General features: G+C 36.0%; 2 protein-coding genes across 10 annotated transcripts in view; one reads left to right on the forward strand and one right to left on the reverse strand.

The window, feature by feature from the left end:
- Positions 1-16,272, forward strand: part of ARID2 (AT-rich interaction domain 2) — a 223,102-nt gene extending 206,830 nt beyond the window's left edge. Inside the window, exon 23 of the transcript XR_004176049.1 lies at positions 16,168-16,272. The gene's annotated coding sequence lies outside the window, so the exon portion shown is untranslated. The remainder of the gene's footprint in view (positions 1-16,167) is intronic.
- Positions 1-16,541, reverse strand: part of SCAF11 (SR-related CTD associated factor 11) — a 77,555-nt gene that overhangs the window by 6,561 nt on the left and 54,453 nt on the right. For all 9 annotated transcript variants that reach the window (XM_021922233.2, XM_021922234.2, XM_021922238.2 and 6 more), the window contains 5 exons: positions 9,213-9,271; positions 8,931-9,043; positions 7,896-7,997; positions 6,239-6,345; positions 913-3,630 (listed from right to left, as the gene is read on the reverse strand). In XM_021922233.2, the coding sequence (XP_021777925.1) occupies positions 913-3,630; positions 6,239-6,345; positions 7,896-7,997; positions 8,931-9,043; positions 9,213-9,271 (3,099 nt within the window). The remainder of the gene's footprint in view (positions 1-912; positions 3,631-6,238; positions 6,346-7,895; positions 7,998-8,930; positions 9,044-9,212; positions 9,272-16,541) is intronic.

A 16,541-nucleotide genomic window follows, 5' to 3' on the forward strand; every position in this document is an offset into this window, starting at 1 on the left:
ACTCCACCTCAAAAAACAAAACATTCACCTGACAATATGTTTTAAGAGTAAGTTCATGCAAAACATACATCAACAATCAGTACCTCAAGAAACTGACTAGTTAAAAAAGTCACATAAAATTTAGTTACTAAATTATAAGATTATTCAATTTTTATATCTTCAACAGCCTTTTTCTTGCAATGTTCTTAACAAGAAAAAAGCCGGGCGCGGTGGCTCAAGCCTGTAATCCCAGCACTTTGGGAGGCCGAGACGGGTGGATCATGAGGTCAGGAGATGGAGACCATCCTGGCTAACACGGTGAAACCCCGTCTCTACTAAAAAATACAAAAAAGTAGCCGGGCGAGGTGGCGGGCGCCTGTAGTCCCAGCTACTCGGGAGGCTGAGGCAGGAGAATGGTGTGAACCCAGGAGGCAGAGCTTGCAGTGAGCTGAGATCCGGCCACTGCACTCCAGCCTGGGCGACAGAGCGAGACTCCATCTCAAAAAAAAAAAAAAAAAAAAAAAAAACACAAGAAAAAAAAAGGAAATATAAATCTTTACTATTAAAACAATGGCTTATTTTATTTGTATGAGAATAATTATCAAAAAAATTAAAAGTATACATATCTGAAATCAACAAATTAGAGGTTAAATCCTGCATAGGAATATCCCAAACTCTTCTATTGTAGCAAACAGTGCTGAAAATATTTAAGTCTTTGGCAAGGTCTGGAGCAGAGGTAGCGTTAATAATATACTTATGTAGATAAATGTGCATGTATATACATTTATATAATGCAAAGTGACCTGCAAACAACTAGGGTTCAGCTTGTTATAAAAACTACAAATAAGGATCATTTCAACTCATACAAATAACATATTAAATTTATAATTATTCAAATAAAACAGTATCAATAAACCAACAAGAATACATTACCCTGTCCAGATGTTTCCTCCTCTTGTTTCATCCATCCAGACTGTGGACCTGTAGAATTTCTGCCTCGTCGCGAGTAGTAGTTTTGTACATCTGCTGGCAAAGTCTTTCTCACAGCCCAGCTAGATGCAGATGTCCATCCAGATCTATCTGCTGGTGTATCAAATGAGAACTCCTGTTCACTTTTCCGCTTATAGGATTGCTGTTCCACAAACTTGAAAGATTCACTCCCTGAACTGTTTGAATTCCCTGAGAGTGGTTTTCGATTTTGCCACCTATTTTCATTCTGATCTTTATAGGCAAAACTACTTCTGTAAGTGCCTCTGCCACGGTTGCCTCTGCCTCTACCACGGTTAGATACCCAACCAGAACCAAAGTTTTTATTCCAAGAATTTCCTGAATTTTCATTTCTATTTTCTTCCCAGTGAGACTCTTTCAACTTTTCTGGATTTCTGGTTCTTGGATCAGGCCCAGAGTTTATTTTTTCTGTTATCCAACTGGGACAGTCATTTCTATGTTTGTCAGCAGAATTTGGATCATCAGCGTCTAGATGGATGTCATTTTTTTCTTTTCTTGTATTTTCATTCTGTTTCTCTGGGTCATTCTTTCTGTACCGATCATTTCCTCGTGGACATCTCCAACCATCATTTGCCCATCTTCCCTTCCACCGGGGAGAGTAACTATCTCTGTCAATTCTACCAAACGATGAACTCTTACTTTTTGCTCTACATCTTGAGGGGGACCTAGAATGAGATCTGGACCTAGACCACTTTCTGGTTCTCCTCTCTCTCTCTCTCCTCTGCCCATCTCTATCACTTTCTCGTTCTCTGCTCTGGGACCTGGATTTTTCTCCTGGGGAGGAATCTTTCACTCTTGGCTGAGATCTTTTGTTCTCTCTAGAAGTTTCTCTTCTTGGTGACAGTGATTCAGATCTTCTGCTTTCCCTAGTAGTATCCCTTTTTGGAGACCGAGACTGAGATTGTCTCCTTTCTCTTGCAATATCTTTTTTTGGGGACTGAGAACGGGATTTTTTCCGGCCTCTGGCTGACTCATTCTTAGGAGATGGTGATTGAGACTTCCTGCTTTCTTTCCCAGTTTCTCTTCTGGGAGATGGAGACTGGGGCCGCTTCTTTTCTTGTGGAGTGTCTTTGTTGGGAGACCAAGTTGTAGATGGAGAATGAAATCTAGATCTTCGAGTACGAGGCTTTCTGGCTTTATCTATGGTATCTTTTGGGCTTTCAGATGGTTGAGAAACAGTTTCAACCTTTTCATCTGCAAGATCAGGAGATGGCATATTATTTTCGGAACTGTGTGTCACAGAATTTTCATTCATTTGCTTAAGATCAGCATTTACAGATGGTTCAACTTCACATTCATTTTGGTCACTGCAAAATGAATCACACTCCATAGGTATCATTTCATTGTTGTCCTCACTAAAATGCTTCTGAATCTGTTCAATGTGTGTTTTAGGCAACTCTGTAGATCTAGGATGTTCGGTCAGCGATTCATTCTTTTCTTCTAAAGAGTTTTCCAATTTGGTGTTCATAAGATTATTTTTTAATAAATTATTTTCAGAGTCTTGAACATTATTGAAATCTTCATTCCCAAAAGTATCACATGTTGCAATTATTTCTACATCTTCAGTTTCAACATGCCCAAGCAATTGAACCTCTGGGCTTTCAATAGATTGTCTGTCCACCGTTTGTATAATTTCACCCTCAGAAGATTTTAACTTGGGGCTCTCTATAAGCTCCTCTGTTTTTAGTGTAGAATCTTTATGTTCAGTAACTTCTACTATGGAACTCTCTGTCATTTTTTCTTCATTAACCACTGACTCTACATTCTCAGATAACTCACTTAGGGGACTAGATACAGGTTGGTGCACTTTGCTTTCAGATGTTAAACATTTAGGAAAATCATTTGGAAGATGAACTGTACATATATCTGCCTTTACCTCTGATTCTGAAAGTCCAGATATCGGGTCTTGCTTTTCCAATGGATCACCTCCTTTTTCAAAAATATTTTTAGAAGTCTCACTTTCCAAACACAAAACTTTAGCCTCTATACCTGTATTCTCAAGTTTTTTAACTTCCCCTTCCTCACCAACTAGCATAGGAGGATCCTGAGCACAAGACTCAGAAGATGAAGATTCTACTCTTTCCTCTGTATCATGATTTGCAGTATGCTTCTTACTTTCTTCTATTTGCTCATTGCAACTTTTCAAGCAATCAGCAGACTGGTTTTCTACATGTGTCTGCACAGTACAAATGTTACTACTGTCTACATCTGATTGGTGCTCTTTTTCTAACACAGGTGATGTGTCAGATTCTGCTGTTTCTTCATCTACTGAATCATTGGAAGATGATTTTTCAGGGGCAGCTACAGAGCTCCGAAGTTTCTTTTTCAGTAAAGGTGGTTTTCTTCCTCTTCTTACAGACTTCCGTTTTGGAGCCTGTCTTGTTTGCTTTTCTGACTCAGCTGAAGAGGGAACACTTAAAGATGGATTACTGTTACCTGGGGCATCACACCCAGAATTGTTTGATATTGGGGATCTCTGAGACTGACTGGCTGTTTCGGCTCTTGTGTTACGTGTAGACCTCCTTGTAGGAGTTGTCATTGCAGGTTTCCGTCTTGATCCTCTGGTATTTGATGTACCAGAAGTTTGCTTCTTTTCTTCCCCTTCTTGAGGATGTGCTAATGCATATCCTTTGCAAGAAGTACCTAATATTTTTTTAAAAAAATAAAGGGTAAAAAATATGTGTTTTAAGAAACAGTAATTTGGCTGTAGCTAATTTTAGCATAAAACAGTCTGCAACAGAGTGAAACAAAATACTTACAAATAAAACTATTAATAAATGCACAGCTACTAACCTCTGAGTAATATGAGGTATTCATCAACTTTCTTAATGACACTGAAATAAGTTATAACTAGATTTGGTCCAAGTGGGCAATTTTATAGAGAAAAAAAGGAAAATAACTTTTGGTCTCATAACTGCTACTTGCTTAATTTTTTTTTTTTTTTCAGAGACAGGGTCTCACTCTGTCACCCAGGCTGGAGTGCAATGGTGTGATCACTGGAGCAATCATCGCTCACAGAAGCCTCAACCTCCCAGGCTCAAGCGATCCTCCCGCCTCAGCCTCCTGGGTAGCTGGGACTACAGGCACGCGCTACCATGTCCAGCTATTTTGCATTTTTAATAGAGACAGGGTTTCGCCATGTTGCCCAAGCTGAAATCAAGTGATCTGCCTGCCTCGGCCTCCCAAAAGTGCTGGGAATACAGGCGTGAGCTACTGCGCCCGGCCATGACCTGGGATTATCTAGGCAAAAGGAGAGAGAAAATGGTCAAGTTATTCATGAATTAATAAAGACTCAAACTATTTATTAATAATTAATTAACAGATGTTACTTCTAAAGATCTATGGTTTGGATATGAAAGCCTGAAACAGGAGACTTCGAATCAGCTCCTCAAAGCCTCCAAGTTGTAATTTCTAAAAACTGTAGAAGAGAGTTTCTAGTTGGAATATTTTTTATTTTTAAAACTGACTGACAGATAAAACTGTATGTGTTTACCATGTACAACATGATGTTTTGAAGTACATAAACATTGTGGAATGACCAAATCTAGCTACTTAATATATGTGCTACCTCACATAGTTACAATTTGTTTAGTGAGAACACTTTACATCCACTCTCTAGCAATTTTCAGATATAGTTGACCCTTTAACAACAAAGGGATTAGGAGCACCAACCCCCCACACAGTCAAAAATTGGCATAGTTTTTACTCCCCGAAACTTAACTGTTGTTCACCAGACTCCTCACCAATAACAGTGAATTAACATATTTTTAATGTTATATGTGTTACATACTGTATTCTTACAATAAAAGAAGCTAAAGGTTATTACAAAAATCATAAGAGAAAATACATTGCAGTGCTGTACTGTATTTATTGATACCCTAAGTTTGTATCATTTTTTTTTTAATATATCATTTGTTTACAAGATGAATCATCTGTCTGAAATGGTGGGCAATTGTAGCTATAGATCTTGATCAGTTCCTACCAAGGAATTAAACTTCTTCTTATAAAGCCATAACTTTGCTTCTTGGGAGCACTTCCTACATCACTAATGGCACTTCATGTGGGTCCCAAAGGTGTTACTCAAGGTTTACAGTATTGCACTAAACACTATGAAAAATACGCAAGCACTGCAAGAGATCACTTTTTACTGTGATATGCAATCTATTAGAAAGACAAATGCTCACATGGAGATGATTACATTACACCAAGTTTTGAAGGTTTTTTTTTTTTTTTTTGAGACAGGCCCTTGTTCTGTTGCACAGGCTGCGGTGCAGTGGTGCAATCACAGCGCATTGTAGCCTCAGCCTCCACTTGAGCTCACCAAAATAGCAACAGGTGGCAGCCACAAAAATTGTTACACTGGTAAATATGCACTATATTTAATTTTACACAGTTATGAGTTAATACTGTATCTTTACAGCTGTTTACATTTCTCATGACTGCAAATGGTGGAACCATGTAGTTTGAGTGTGTATATGTTTTGATAAATTTTAACTTTTTATCATAGATTTGTATATATTTTATGGTAGTAAATGATGAAATAGACTAGTATCTACATATATTTCATGCATTAATGACATACCTTTTCCTTAATTTTTTCACTATTTATAGACTATGCGATTTGTCTGTGAGTTTTTTCATTGTTGCAAATCTCCAAAAATTTTCCGATATATTTATTTTTTTAAATTCATGTATAAATGTCGCCACCCAGTTAAAACCTGTGTTTTTCAAGGGTCAACTGCATTATTATAGTCATCACGTTACACAATAGACCTTTAGAACTTATTCTGTCTAGCTGAAACTTTCTATCCATTGACCAACAACCTCCACCCCACCAGGCTACCCCACCCCCTAGTCTATAGTCTAGTTCTATGAGATCAACTTTTTTAGATTCCACATGTAAGTGGATCATGTGGTATTTCTTTCTGTGCCTGCCTTATTCACTTAGTATAATGTCCTCCAGGTTCATCCATGTTGACACAAAAGACAAGATTTCCTTCTTTTTGTAGCAGAATAATATTCCATTGTGTGTGTATATAGGATACATACAGTGTGTGTATATATATATACACACACACACTCTAGTTGAAGCAATTTTAAAGTTAAGTCGCTGTCCAAATATTTATAGAAGTATTTACAAGTTACTATGCCTTACTTTACAGCTTTTCTAAGTCATCAAACACACATTTTTATGAAACTGGAAGAAAATAATAACAATTTTTAAAATAGAAAATGATTTCACAAACTTTACCAAAATGTTCTAAAGATATGGTACTTGTTGGAAAAATAGTTCTTGGCAACGTAGAAGAAATGAGAGGAAGGACTTCTGTTTCAACATTCCAGGGTATAAAAGCAATTCTGAAAACATAATAAAAATATTTTTGTTTAAATGGTTTAAAAAATTAAACCAGCAATCTAAAAGTATTAATTCTCTAAATCAGGTTAGCAATATTAAAATACAGTGCTTAAACGTTTTTTGCCCAAATAACTAAAAATGTAAATTCAAGGTTACTCCTTGTCTGAAGATAGCTACCAATTGGCTGCAATTCAGAAAAAAATCTTTAAAACTATGTTTTTCTGATAAATTCATGGCAAAGAAAAGACGAAAGCAACTTAACACAGACGTTTCTCTTTGAAATAATTTATGTAGTATTTTGACAAGATATTTTCTAGCTTTCATCATGTTCTTCACTAGTCTAAAAAAATAAAATCAACTTTGAGGTGTAATTCAACATAAAATGCACAGATTTTAAGAGCACATTTGGTAACTTTTGACCAAAGTGTGTACATGTATATATATATATATATATATATATATATATATGTCTGTGTTAACCACCACCCCAATCAAGAAAGAGAACGTTTCCACCCCTGCAGAAAGTATCCTCACACTCCTTTGTAATCCTTCTCCCTCCTTTCCAGGCAACCAAGGAACTGATTTATATCACTATGTTATATTCTAAAATTCCTCGACCTGGGGATGGCTCTTCAAAGTTCTCAGTGTCCCTAGAGATCTGTTAAGACTCCCTCCCCTTCAAATTTTCTCCATTCAAACCCAAACCACTTCTCAGCTTTTTTTTTTCTTACTCATTTAGGTCTCCTAACAAAAGACTATCTGATTCAGTATAAGGTGAGATTCTGGAGTAAGAGAAGAGAAGCATGGAGAAAAAAAATGTAACTTGTACATGTACAAAAACATGTAACTATAAGGAAGGGTTTCATAGTACATACATCTGGACTTCTTCATTTGACTTCTATTATGTTCTGCCATCATTCCTAGAGGGTGAATGCCCTATACAGAACTATATTATAGTGACATATAAAATAAAGTCATAATATGTTATAGGAATTAACATAACACTCAGGCAGCGACCCTAATCTTAACTTAGGAGCTTGATTTAAGTATATATTACATATCTAGCACCATCTTAGTAGCTTCAGGACTAAACTAAGAAATAAAAAACGAGATTACAGAAAGTCATGAGTGTCGGGGTAGAGTAGGCACTTGATCAAATAGTTATTTAGAAGAACATTTTTGAGGAGAGGAATATGGTAAAAGTGTGATTCAGCTGACAGCATACAGGTAAGACTAGAACAGGACAACAGTACAGGAATGGTGACAGATGTATTACTAATAATAAATCTTAATATTCAGGTTCTCTCCCTTTTAAATAAATCTAGCATATACACAGCTATACTTGTTAAACAGATAAATTAAGGGTTCTTTACTTTCTAAGGGGTCCTTTATGTAACAATCTTTGTTGGGCATTTGAAACACCAAAGTTTAATTTGCACAAAACTTCCTTAGGAAAATAACAACTGAATAAGGTACCCCTGTATTTAAGTACTAATGCTATCTTGTTCACGTTAGCATGTAAACATCTGAGTAAATAATATTTTATTTTTACCTTCCAATTCCAGGTAATGTATCAGGAAACCATGACAATTCCAGTTCATGTCTCTTCTGCCTAATCAATGTACTGATTTCACTGGCTTCTATAAATTCTGTACTAAAAGATAAATTTTAGACCTTCATCAGAATCTCACAATTTTAGGTTCAAAAAAACAATTAGGTCGCACAAAGAATAGCAGCTGTTTTTGTACCTAGCATTATGAATCACACTTATCAGAATGTGAGCTTTTTTCTATTTAAACACTTTCAAAATAAACTCATTCCTAAAATAAGTATAATTTTTATATCGTAAATTAGAATTGTATTTATTTGTTAAAAATAACACTTGAATTTCTATCTTAAGTCACAGAATTTTTAAAATAAAGTCAAGTCAGAGTAATATCCTCATTATTGAAAGAAAGAAATTCTAGGTGCAATGGTTTCCTACTTGAAACTAAGCCTAAGACAAAAGAAGAAAATAAAGGAGGGTAAGATGACTGCAACCAAAAATGGGCATAGTTCAGCTTTTCAAAAGCCTACTTAGATATTTTGGTACCTTGCCAAGCTCTAAAATTAAATCACACAATCTTATTCTGTGCTGCTGGCTCAACTAACTATACGTGATTTTAAAGCCTCAATTTAATCTGCAAATTCCATAAATATCAACTTTGTATCTACATGCCAGTCACTAGGATTCAAAGATGAATGGATCAGCTCTAAAAGGGTTCTTCTTTAGGTAACATCCCCACAATCTGATAAATAACCTACTTCTCTATCATATATAGAACAACTTATTAATGAAAACAAAGCACACTGGCATAGGCAATCATTGCACAATAGAGAAGCTCCCCAAATTAACAGGTTTTCTCTTGGCTAGAGCTACTTTACATTCCAAAAATTAAAAAAAAAAAAAGAAAAAAGAAAAAAACTAAAGCAAAAAAACCAAGGTGGGCCTTTCAGATTTTATTGGGCCTTGAGTTTAAATTTCTAGCAAAGTTAATAATTAAACATCAAGTATAAACAGCATAAATTAAAAGTAGAAAATACTAACCAATAAGCTCTATAGGAGGTAAAGGAAGATTCTCCAGGGTGACTAACAGAAGAAAACATATTGCAGAAAAAATTTCTGAAGCACTGATTTGTACTCCAATTTGATCTCTGAGGCTAGAAAAGTAAAAAGTAGTTAGTGAAACCGCAAATAAAAATATCTCTAATAGGTAAATAATAGTTATACTTAAATATTTTGATATACCTGAAGCACTGGTTATTTATGGACTAAATAACCCTAAAGTGTTATTATTTAAGAAAAATATTTTTCTTGGTTTCAACAAACCTTATTTATCTTTATTGCTGCATTTTTCTCTCCTCCTGTTTCACTGTATAAAGAGTTTCCTGTACAAAGACATAAAAGGACTTGGTTACCTTGTATTAATTTTTATTAAAAAGGCTATAAACCAGCACTGATACCAGTATACTGCCAAGGGTTGAAATATGTAGAAAAGCTGCATTTCAAATAATACACATTTTTTACACAATTTTCCCAAATGCCGATTTCATCTTATCTTGTTAAGCTACAAATACAAGTAAAATATAAAAGGCCACAATAGAGAAAACTGGGTGAAGTATGTAAAACCTGCTATGTTTACAACATGTGAGTTAAAATTCTAATCATTTTCTGCCACCTTATGCAAACTTAAACTATCTTGTAACAAAAGGTATACACAAGAAGTCAAGCTATTTAATATCAATAATGCACTTAACATTTCTTTTCCAGCTATCATCTAGAAAACAGGTAGCTATCTCAAGTACAGGCTGACTAGGGGGCCTGGGGCCATCAACTCTTGTTAACCATAAATTACCATTTAGCCACTGGCACCCACTTCAGGTGTGTTCTTTCCTTCAAATTTTATACTAAGAGGGAAAAGCAGACGTGTTGTCTGAAACAGCTTTTTGTTACAACAATGTTGGTGGCTTCACTGCTTACGACCTGTCTACAGTGCATATGACAACTGCCTTTTAATTTTCCCCCTTGCTTGCCTCACAAAGGGCCTATTGACATAGTTCAAAATAAATCACACTAACTAGGAGGCTTGTTTCCTGCACTGCAAGATCATATATATTTTGTTTTACTTCTGTTAGTCCAGTCGGTAATAGCCTACTTTCTACTTAATAGCATAGTAATTTCCTTTTTAGTTATTATATAACAGCTGTTTGGTTTTGCACAAGTCCCTCTCAGAACTATTGTAACAAATGTAATTTCAATGATAGTGGCAGGCGAACAGGCTGAGTTCTGGAACTTACTGCCTTACCCCTTTGAAAATCTGTATCTAAAAATCTGTATCTAAAAGATGATACGATACGCTGATTTTTAAAATTGCTTATGAGGCAAGAAGTAAAAACGTGTGGTAGGTACATAGATACACTCTTAGAAATAACCATGTTCCTTCAGCTAGACATAGAATTGCTGTGCTATACCTACATAGTGTCTTTTATGCCCTAAGGATGCTGAGTTGTTTTGTTTCAGGTTGCATTCACTCAACACTTAATGAGTATGTAGTGTTTACATAGCATTCTTTCACTTGGAAACCTATCTCAGAAAGCCTTCATTAGATAAAACGCTCTCTACTGAAAGAACTGTTAGTTTTCTGTGGGCAATGCTACATGGGAAAATCCAGTCCAAAAGCTATTTAACGTATTTCTGGGTAATTCTGAGATAATTACTGAGCAGCTTCAATGACAATCCCTCAAAGTATTCAATACTGGTGAATTTGTCTAAATTGTGGTTTCCTGAAGATCGTTTCACAAATCCACCCTACTTGTCTGTTTTTGGAGGGCAGTGATACACCTTTTCATTTAGTTTTTATCAAAGTAATGCATGTACATACTTTAAGGTGTCAAACAGTACTTCCAAATTTATAAAGAAAAATTATGGAAATACCCGCTTTTGATTTCCACTTCCCCAAAGCACTCATCAAATCTTTTGGCTGTTTCTTCTAACATTTACTTCTTTATTTCTAAATAACATCCTTATACTACTCTACTTTTTTTTTTTTTTTTTTTTTTTGAGACAGAGTCTCGCTTTGTCGGCCAGGCTGGAGTGCAGTGGCACAATCTCAGCTCACTGCAACCTCTGCCTCCTGGGTTCAAGCAATTCTCCTGTCTCGGCCTCCTGAGTAGCTGGGACTGCAGGCACACACCACCACGCCTGGCTAATTTTGGTATTTTTAGTAGAGATGGGGTTTCAACATATTGGTCAGGCTGGTCTTGAACTCCTGATCTCAGGTGATCCACCCACCTCCGCCTCCCAAAGTGCTGGGATCACAGGCGTGAGCCACTGCGCCTAGCTGGCTTCAGATATTTTCCTAGGGTTAATAATGGCTTTGTTTTTTCTTTTCCTTTTCTTCCTTATTATCCACCATTAATTTAGCTAACTACAACAAAAGTATAAATCTGAGTTTAATACACTCAGTTACAACTCATCCATGAAGTCTGTTCCCCACTCTCCTTGCAAAACTCTTTCTTTGTCCTGGTCCAATATGAACTGGTAACTCTCAAAACTGCTGTTCAATAGTCATTCTGGGATTGTCCTTTGTCATTATCCTAATAATCCTCTTTGTCCTCTTTATCTTTTCCTGAGTTGGAACTCATTTTCTGAATCTCACATTGTTCTTCCATTTACTATCTCATTTAGTGAAGTATATACATCCTCCAGCAGAAGTGGAAAAGGGTGGGAATTCTGAGTTAATACATGATGGATAGTTTGATAGGTTACAGAATTTTCTAGGTTAGTAATCATTTTCCCTAGAGTTTTCAAGGCATTGCTTCACTGCTCCAACTATTGTTGATGACACTCTGTAACCCCAGTCCTCTATGTGGTCTCTTTTTACTCTCTCTCTCGTCATCCTCAGACTTCTAGAACTTTATGAAGTACCTGGTATAATTATTTTTTCATTTACTAGGGTATTATATTATTTCTTCATATCTGGACACCTGTGCTCTACTATTACAGAAAAATTCCATTTGTATTACTTTTTAAAAAATAAATTTTTGCATTTTTCCTTTCTGCAATTTTATTATTTGATATTGAATCACTTAAATGAATATCCTATCATCTCTTTGACTTTAAGTACTACTTTCTGAGACTTATGAGCTTATCTTCTACTCCTGTTGAATTTTCATATTTTTGCTGTAATATTTTTAACTTCTAAAAGCTTTTTCTTAAATATTATTTTTCTTAAATCATTGATAAAACATCCCTTGTTTCAGGCTTTGAAGATATTAAATTTTTTAAAGTTATTCCCTATTTTCCAGCAATGGGTCTGTCCCATCAGGTTCCTTTTGTATCTGTTTTCATCTTTATTATATTGATTTCCCTCAAATATCTGGAGATCCTTGATTGTTGGTGGGACACTAAAATATTGATTGAAAATTATGTAGATGGGTGGTCAGAGCCTTTCAGCTGTTTCACTGTAGGGTGATCAAGCAGACATCTGGTTATTTCATTGGGAGACTCTCAAATGACATTATCTTTAAGTCTTTTCTTTTGGGCAAGTCAGTTTTCCAAAAGATGCCCCTTATCTCCTACTTTGGAAAATAACAATAATAAAGATTGCCAGTGCTTTGAAAAATGATCTTGGGTAGAGGACTAGAAGCCTCATCATTTGACTTAATTTCCCTCTCTGTTGTTTCCTGTACCATCATTTATGCTAAAGTTTAAATCTGGTTCAAATACTCATTTTAGAGAGTAAAAATCTCCAGTCTTTCATTGCATAGTCCCCTTGTTCTACCCTGTTCAGCCAGGAATCTTCAGGATCTAAAAATTTTTAATCAATTCTGTTTTCTGCAACCACCCCATATCTCTGCCTTCACAGATAATGGAGGCCTTCAAACTCAACTTTCTAAGGTTCAATGGCATGTGAACTGTCTTGAGATTCTTAACTCCATTCTCCTCGTGAAATGTCTATGTATCAGCTTTCTGCTAAGACAATTTACCATCCCCCTCATACCATTTTACTATTTTGTGGACACTTATGTGCTATCCCCTCCTCTCCAGCTTTCTTGTCTTTGTGGCTTAAACTTTGTGGCTTAAAACTTTTCTTTCCAGCCAGGCGCGGCAGCTCACGCCTGTAATCCCGGCATTCTGGGAGGCCGAGGTTGGTGGATCACATGAGGTCAGGAGTTCGAGACCAGCCTGGCCAACATGGTGAAACCCTGCTCTACTAAAAATATCAAAATTAGCCAGGCATGGTGGCGGGCACCTATAATCCCAGCTACTCAGGAGGCTGAGGCAGGAGAATCGCTTGAACCCGGGAGGCAGAGGTTGCAGTGAGTCAAGATGGCGCCACAGCACTCCAGCCTGGGTGACAAGAGCGATACCCCATCTCAAAAAAAAAAAAAAAAAAAAAAACACCCACACTTTTCTTTCATTCCTTTATTGTCATTTTAGTAGAGATTTGGGATCAGAGGGATCAGAGCATTAAACAAGTACTCAATCTGCTATGCTTAACTAGAAGTTTGTTTCATTTATTTTAATTCAGCATATCCCCAAACATGTTTCATGAAACACTAATCCCAAAGGATGTTTCATTAAAACATCCTTTTGTACAATATAAACAAGTATAATAAAGGCTCAGAGCTTAGAACCCAGTACTTGGCAGGCATCCAATTAAAGTTTGATTAATTGATTCCAAAGTTTAATAAAGACATACTTAGATGGATCTAGTATATACTTAAAGAAGTACTACATTAAGAAATGCCTGAAAGGGAGATCCTTCTGTAAACTATATCAATTATAAACTACTATCCCAAACCAAAGATTAATGTTCATTCCAAGAAACAAAGTGAATATAAAGGAGATTAAAAACAAAAAGGTATAATTCAGTTATCTAGTATGACAGAAGAAAGTGATATTTCCTCAACAAATTTGCTAATAAGTTTGCTGTCTAACCTTTCACAATACCTCTAGTGTGGCAACATCATCTTCATTATATGAGAAAACTAGACAGTTTATATAATTTTACTAAAGTCACAGGTGTTTTAATGGTAAAAAACTGTACAAAACTCAAGGGGCTTGACTTCCAGTAAAACCATCTATTAGACCTGCTGAAGTTTTAACTAATATACTATATTTATAGGCTATAATAATTTCTAATCAAGATATAAGAATTCACAACTTCATAAGCTCTACTCATTAGTTTGATTACTGTATAACAAATGACTTCAGATAGAAAGTCACACACCTATGTTTAAAGAACAGTCCCATCCTGCTTCACAAAACTTGAAGAAATTAAAGAAGTTTGGCCAGGTGCAGTGGCTCACGCCTATAATCCGAGCACTTTTGGAGGCCCAGACCAGCAGATCATCTGAGGTCAGGAGTTAGACTAGCCTGACCAACATGGTGAAACCCCATCTCTACTAAAAATACAAAAGTAGCTGGGCATGGTGGTGCATGCCTGTAATCCAAGATACTTGGGAGGCTGAGACAGAAGAATTGTCTGAACTCAGGGGCAGAGGTTGCAATGAGCCAATATCGTGCCATTGCACTCCAGCCTGGGCAACAAGACCAAAACTCCATCTCAAAAAATATATGTAAATAAATAAGAAACCAAAAAAAGAAGCTAGGCTAAGCAGAGTTGCTTCTAAAATCTAACCAATCAATCCTAGATAAAGAGACAGACAATAGTTTCTCAAGTAGTTCTTTTATTAAAAGAAATTTAAATTATCCTTAGGCTATATCATGGTTTCTGTTCAGTGTAACTGGGCAAACAAAGATGTATTCAATTTGCACAATCCCTCACTAACTCTACCTTCACCTTGACTTTGTCTCTTGGTTCCTTGCTTAGTCATCAAATGTCAACATTTAAGGATACAAGTTGTCTTTTCTGTTGCATGACAGGCTCATTTCTGCCCCTAAACTTTGCAATAATTCCAAGTTACACTTACAGGTTCTCTTGGTCTTCTAATTAGTCCATTTGTTAATAAATACTGTCTAAGAAACCTTATAAGAAATGTGAAAATTAAAAGAAAAATTTAAACAAAAAAAATGTCCAAATTAAAGGCGAAAACTCTTAAAGGTTCTAATCTTACAGCTATGATTTATGACCTTTAGCCTGAAGGAACAAAAAATTACAGTTAACTGGTAAGTGGCAAGCAGACATTCTGTTATCAAAATCAAAGAGAGCTAATTTTACATTAAAAATTATTTTTGAGCTTGAAAGTACATCCAAACAAGATCCATCAGAATGCCAATAATTTAAGTTACAAAGGTTGCAGACAACCATAAAGTGAGAGGCTTAATTAAGGTCGGTAACACTAACAATATCATGCTTTAGTATTATTTTGTAGTAGAAAGTGGCATTGGATATGGAGTCAGAAGACTGGATCAAATTCTGGTGGCTCCAATTATTAGCAATGTGATCTTGCACAAGACATTTAGCCTTTTAAAAAAGACTTTACAAAATGCTGTTAATATGCAATCTCAGAAGACAGAGTTAGTTTATTAACCTCCTCTTTTGACATCTTTAGAAACTTTCTAACAGATACTTGGCTTCCCATCCTTTTGGAATACTTTAACCAGGTTAGTTTTTCTACAACAGTTTCACCGCATTGTATCTCAATGAAAAAAACTTTTGTGTCTACCTGCATAGCAATCTTCCTTTTCAGTCTCATTTCCTTTTATTTATTTATTTTTTTGAGAAAGGGTCTTACTCTGGCACCCACACCAGAGTGCGGTGGCATAATGATGACTCACCTGAAGCCTCAACTTCCCCAGGCTCAGGTGGTCCTCCCACCTCAGCCTCCCAAGTAGCTGGGACTACAGGTGTGTATCACCACACTTGGCTAATTTTTGTATTTTTTGTAGAGGTGAGTTTCACCATGTTGCCTCAGTCTTATTTCTGATCATCATAATCTTAAACATTCTGCCTGAACTCAAGAGTGAGAAAAGAAATGACAACTGGAAGAAACCATCAATTTAACTGAGGAGTCAAGCATAAATAAACATATATATCAACAAAAACTGTTCATTAAAATAACATGAAGATGAATAGATCTTATTTGTACATGAAATGTAAACATCCAATTTCTTCAGAGCATCTCTATGGTCGTAGACACCTTACTTATCGAAAAACGAATTTGCCCCTCATCTTTACTGAGGTACAATTGACAAAAATTGTATATATTTAAGGTATACTACTTAATGTTCTGATGTATGTACACATTGTGAAAATAATCACAAAAACTAAACATATGCATCCCCTCACAGTTACCATTCTCCCTTTTTCTTGTAGTGAGAACACAAGATCTACTGGGTCGGCGAATTTCAAGTGTACAATACACCACTGTTAATTATATCCACATTGCTGTACATCTATACATTAAATATCCAGAATTTATTCATCTTGCATAACTGAACCTCTGAATCCCTTGACAAACATCTCCCTATAAATCACCACCATTCTACTTCCAAAAGATAATTCTTCATTATACCCTCCCAGACGTTCTCCCACCAGCCTTCCCCATCTCAGTAGCTGGCAACTCCTATTTTACCAGTTCCTTAGGTCAAGACCTTGTAAGTCAACCCTGACTTCCTTCTTTCTTGTAGCCTATATCCAATCCATCAATGAATCCTGTTAGCTTCATCTTTCAAGTACGATGTAGTTGA

This window comes from Papio anubis, chromosome 9 (assembly GCF_008728515.1).
Source record: "Papio anubis isolate 15944 chromosome 9, Panubis1.0, whole genome shotgun sequence".
Lineage (NCBI taxonomy): Eukaryota > Metazoa > Chordata > Mammalia > Primates > Cercopithecidae > Papio > Papio anubis.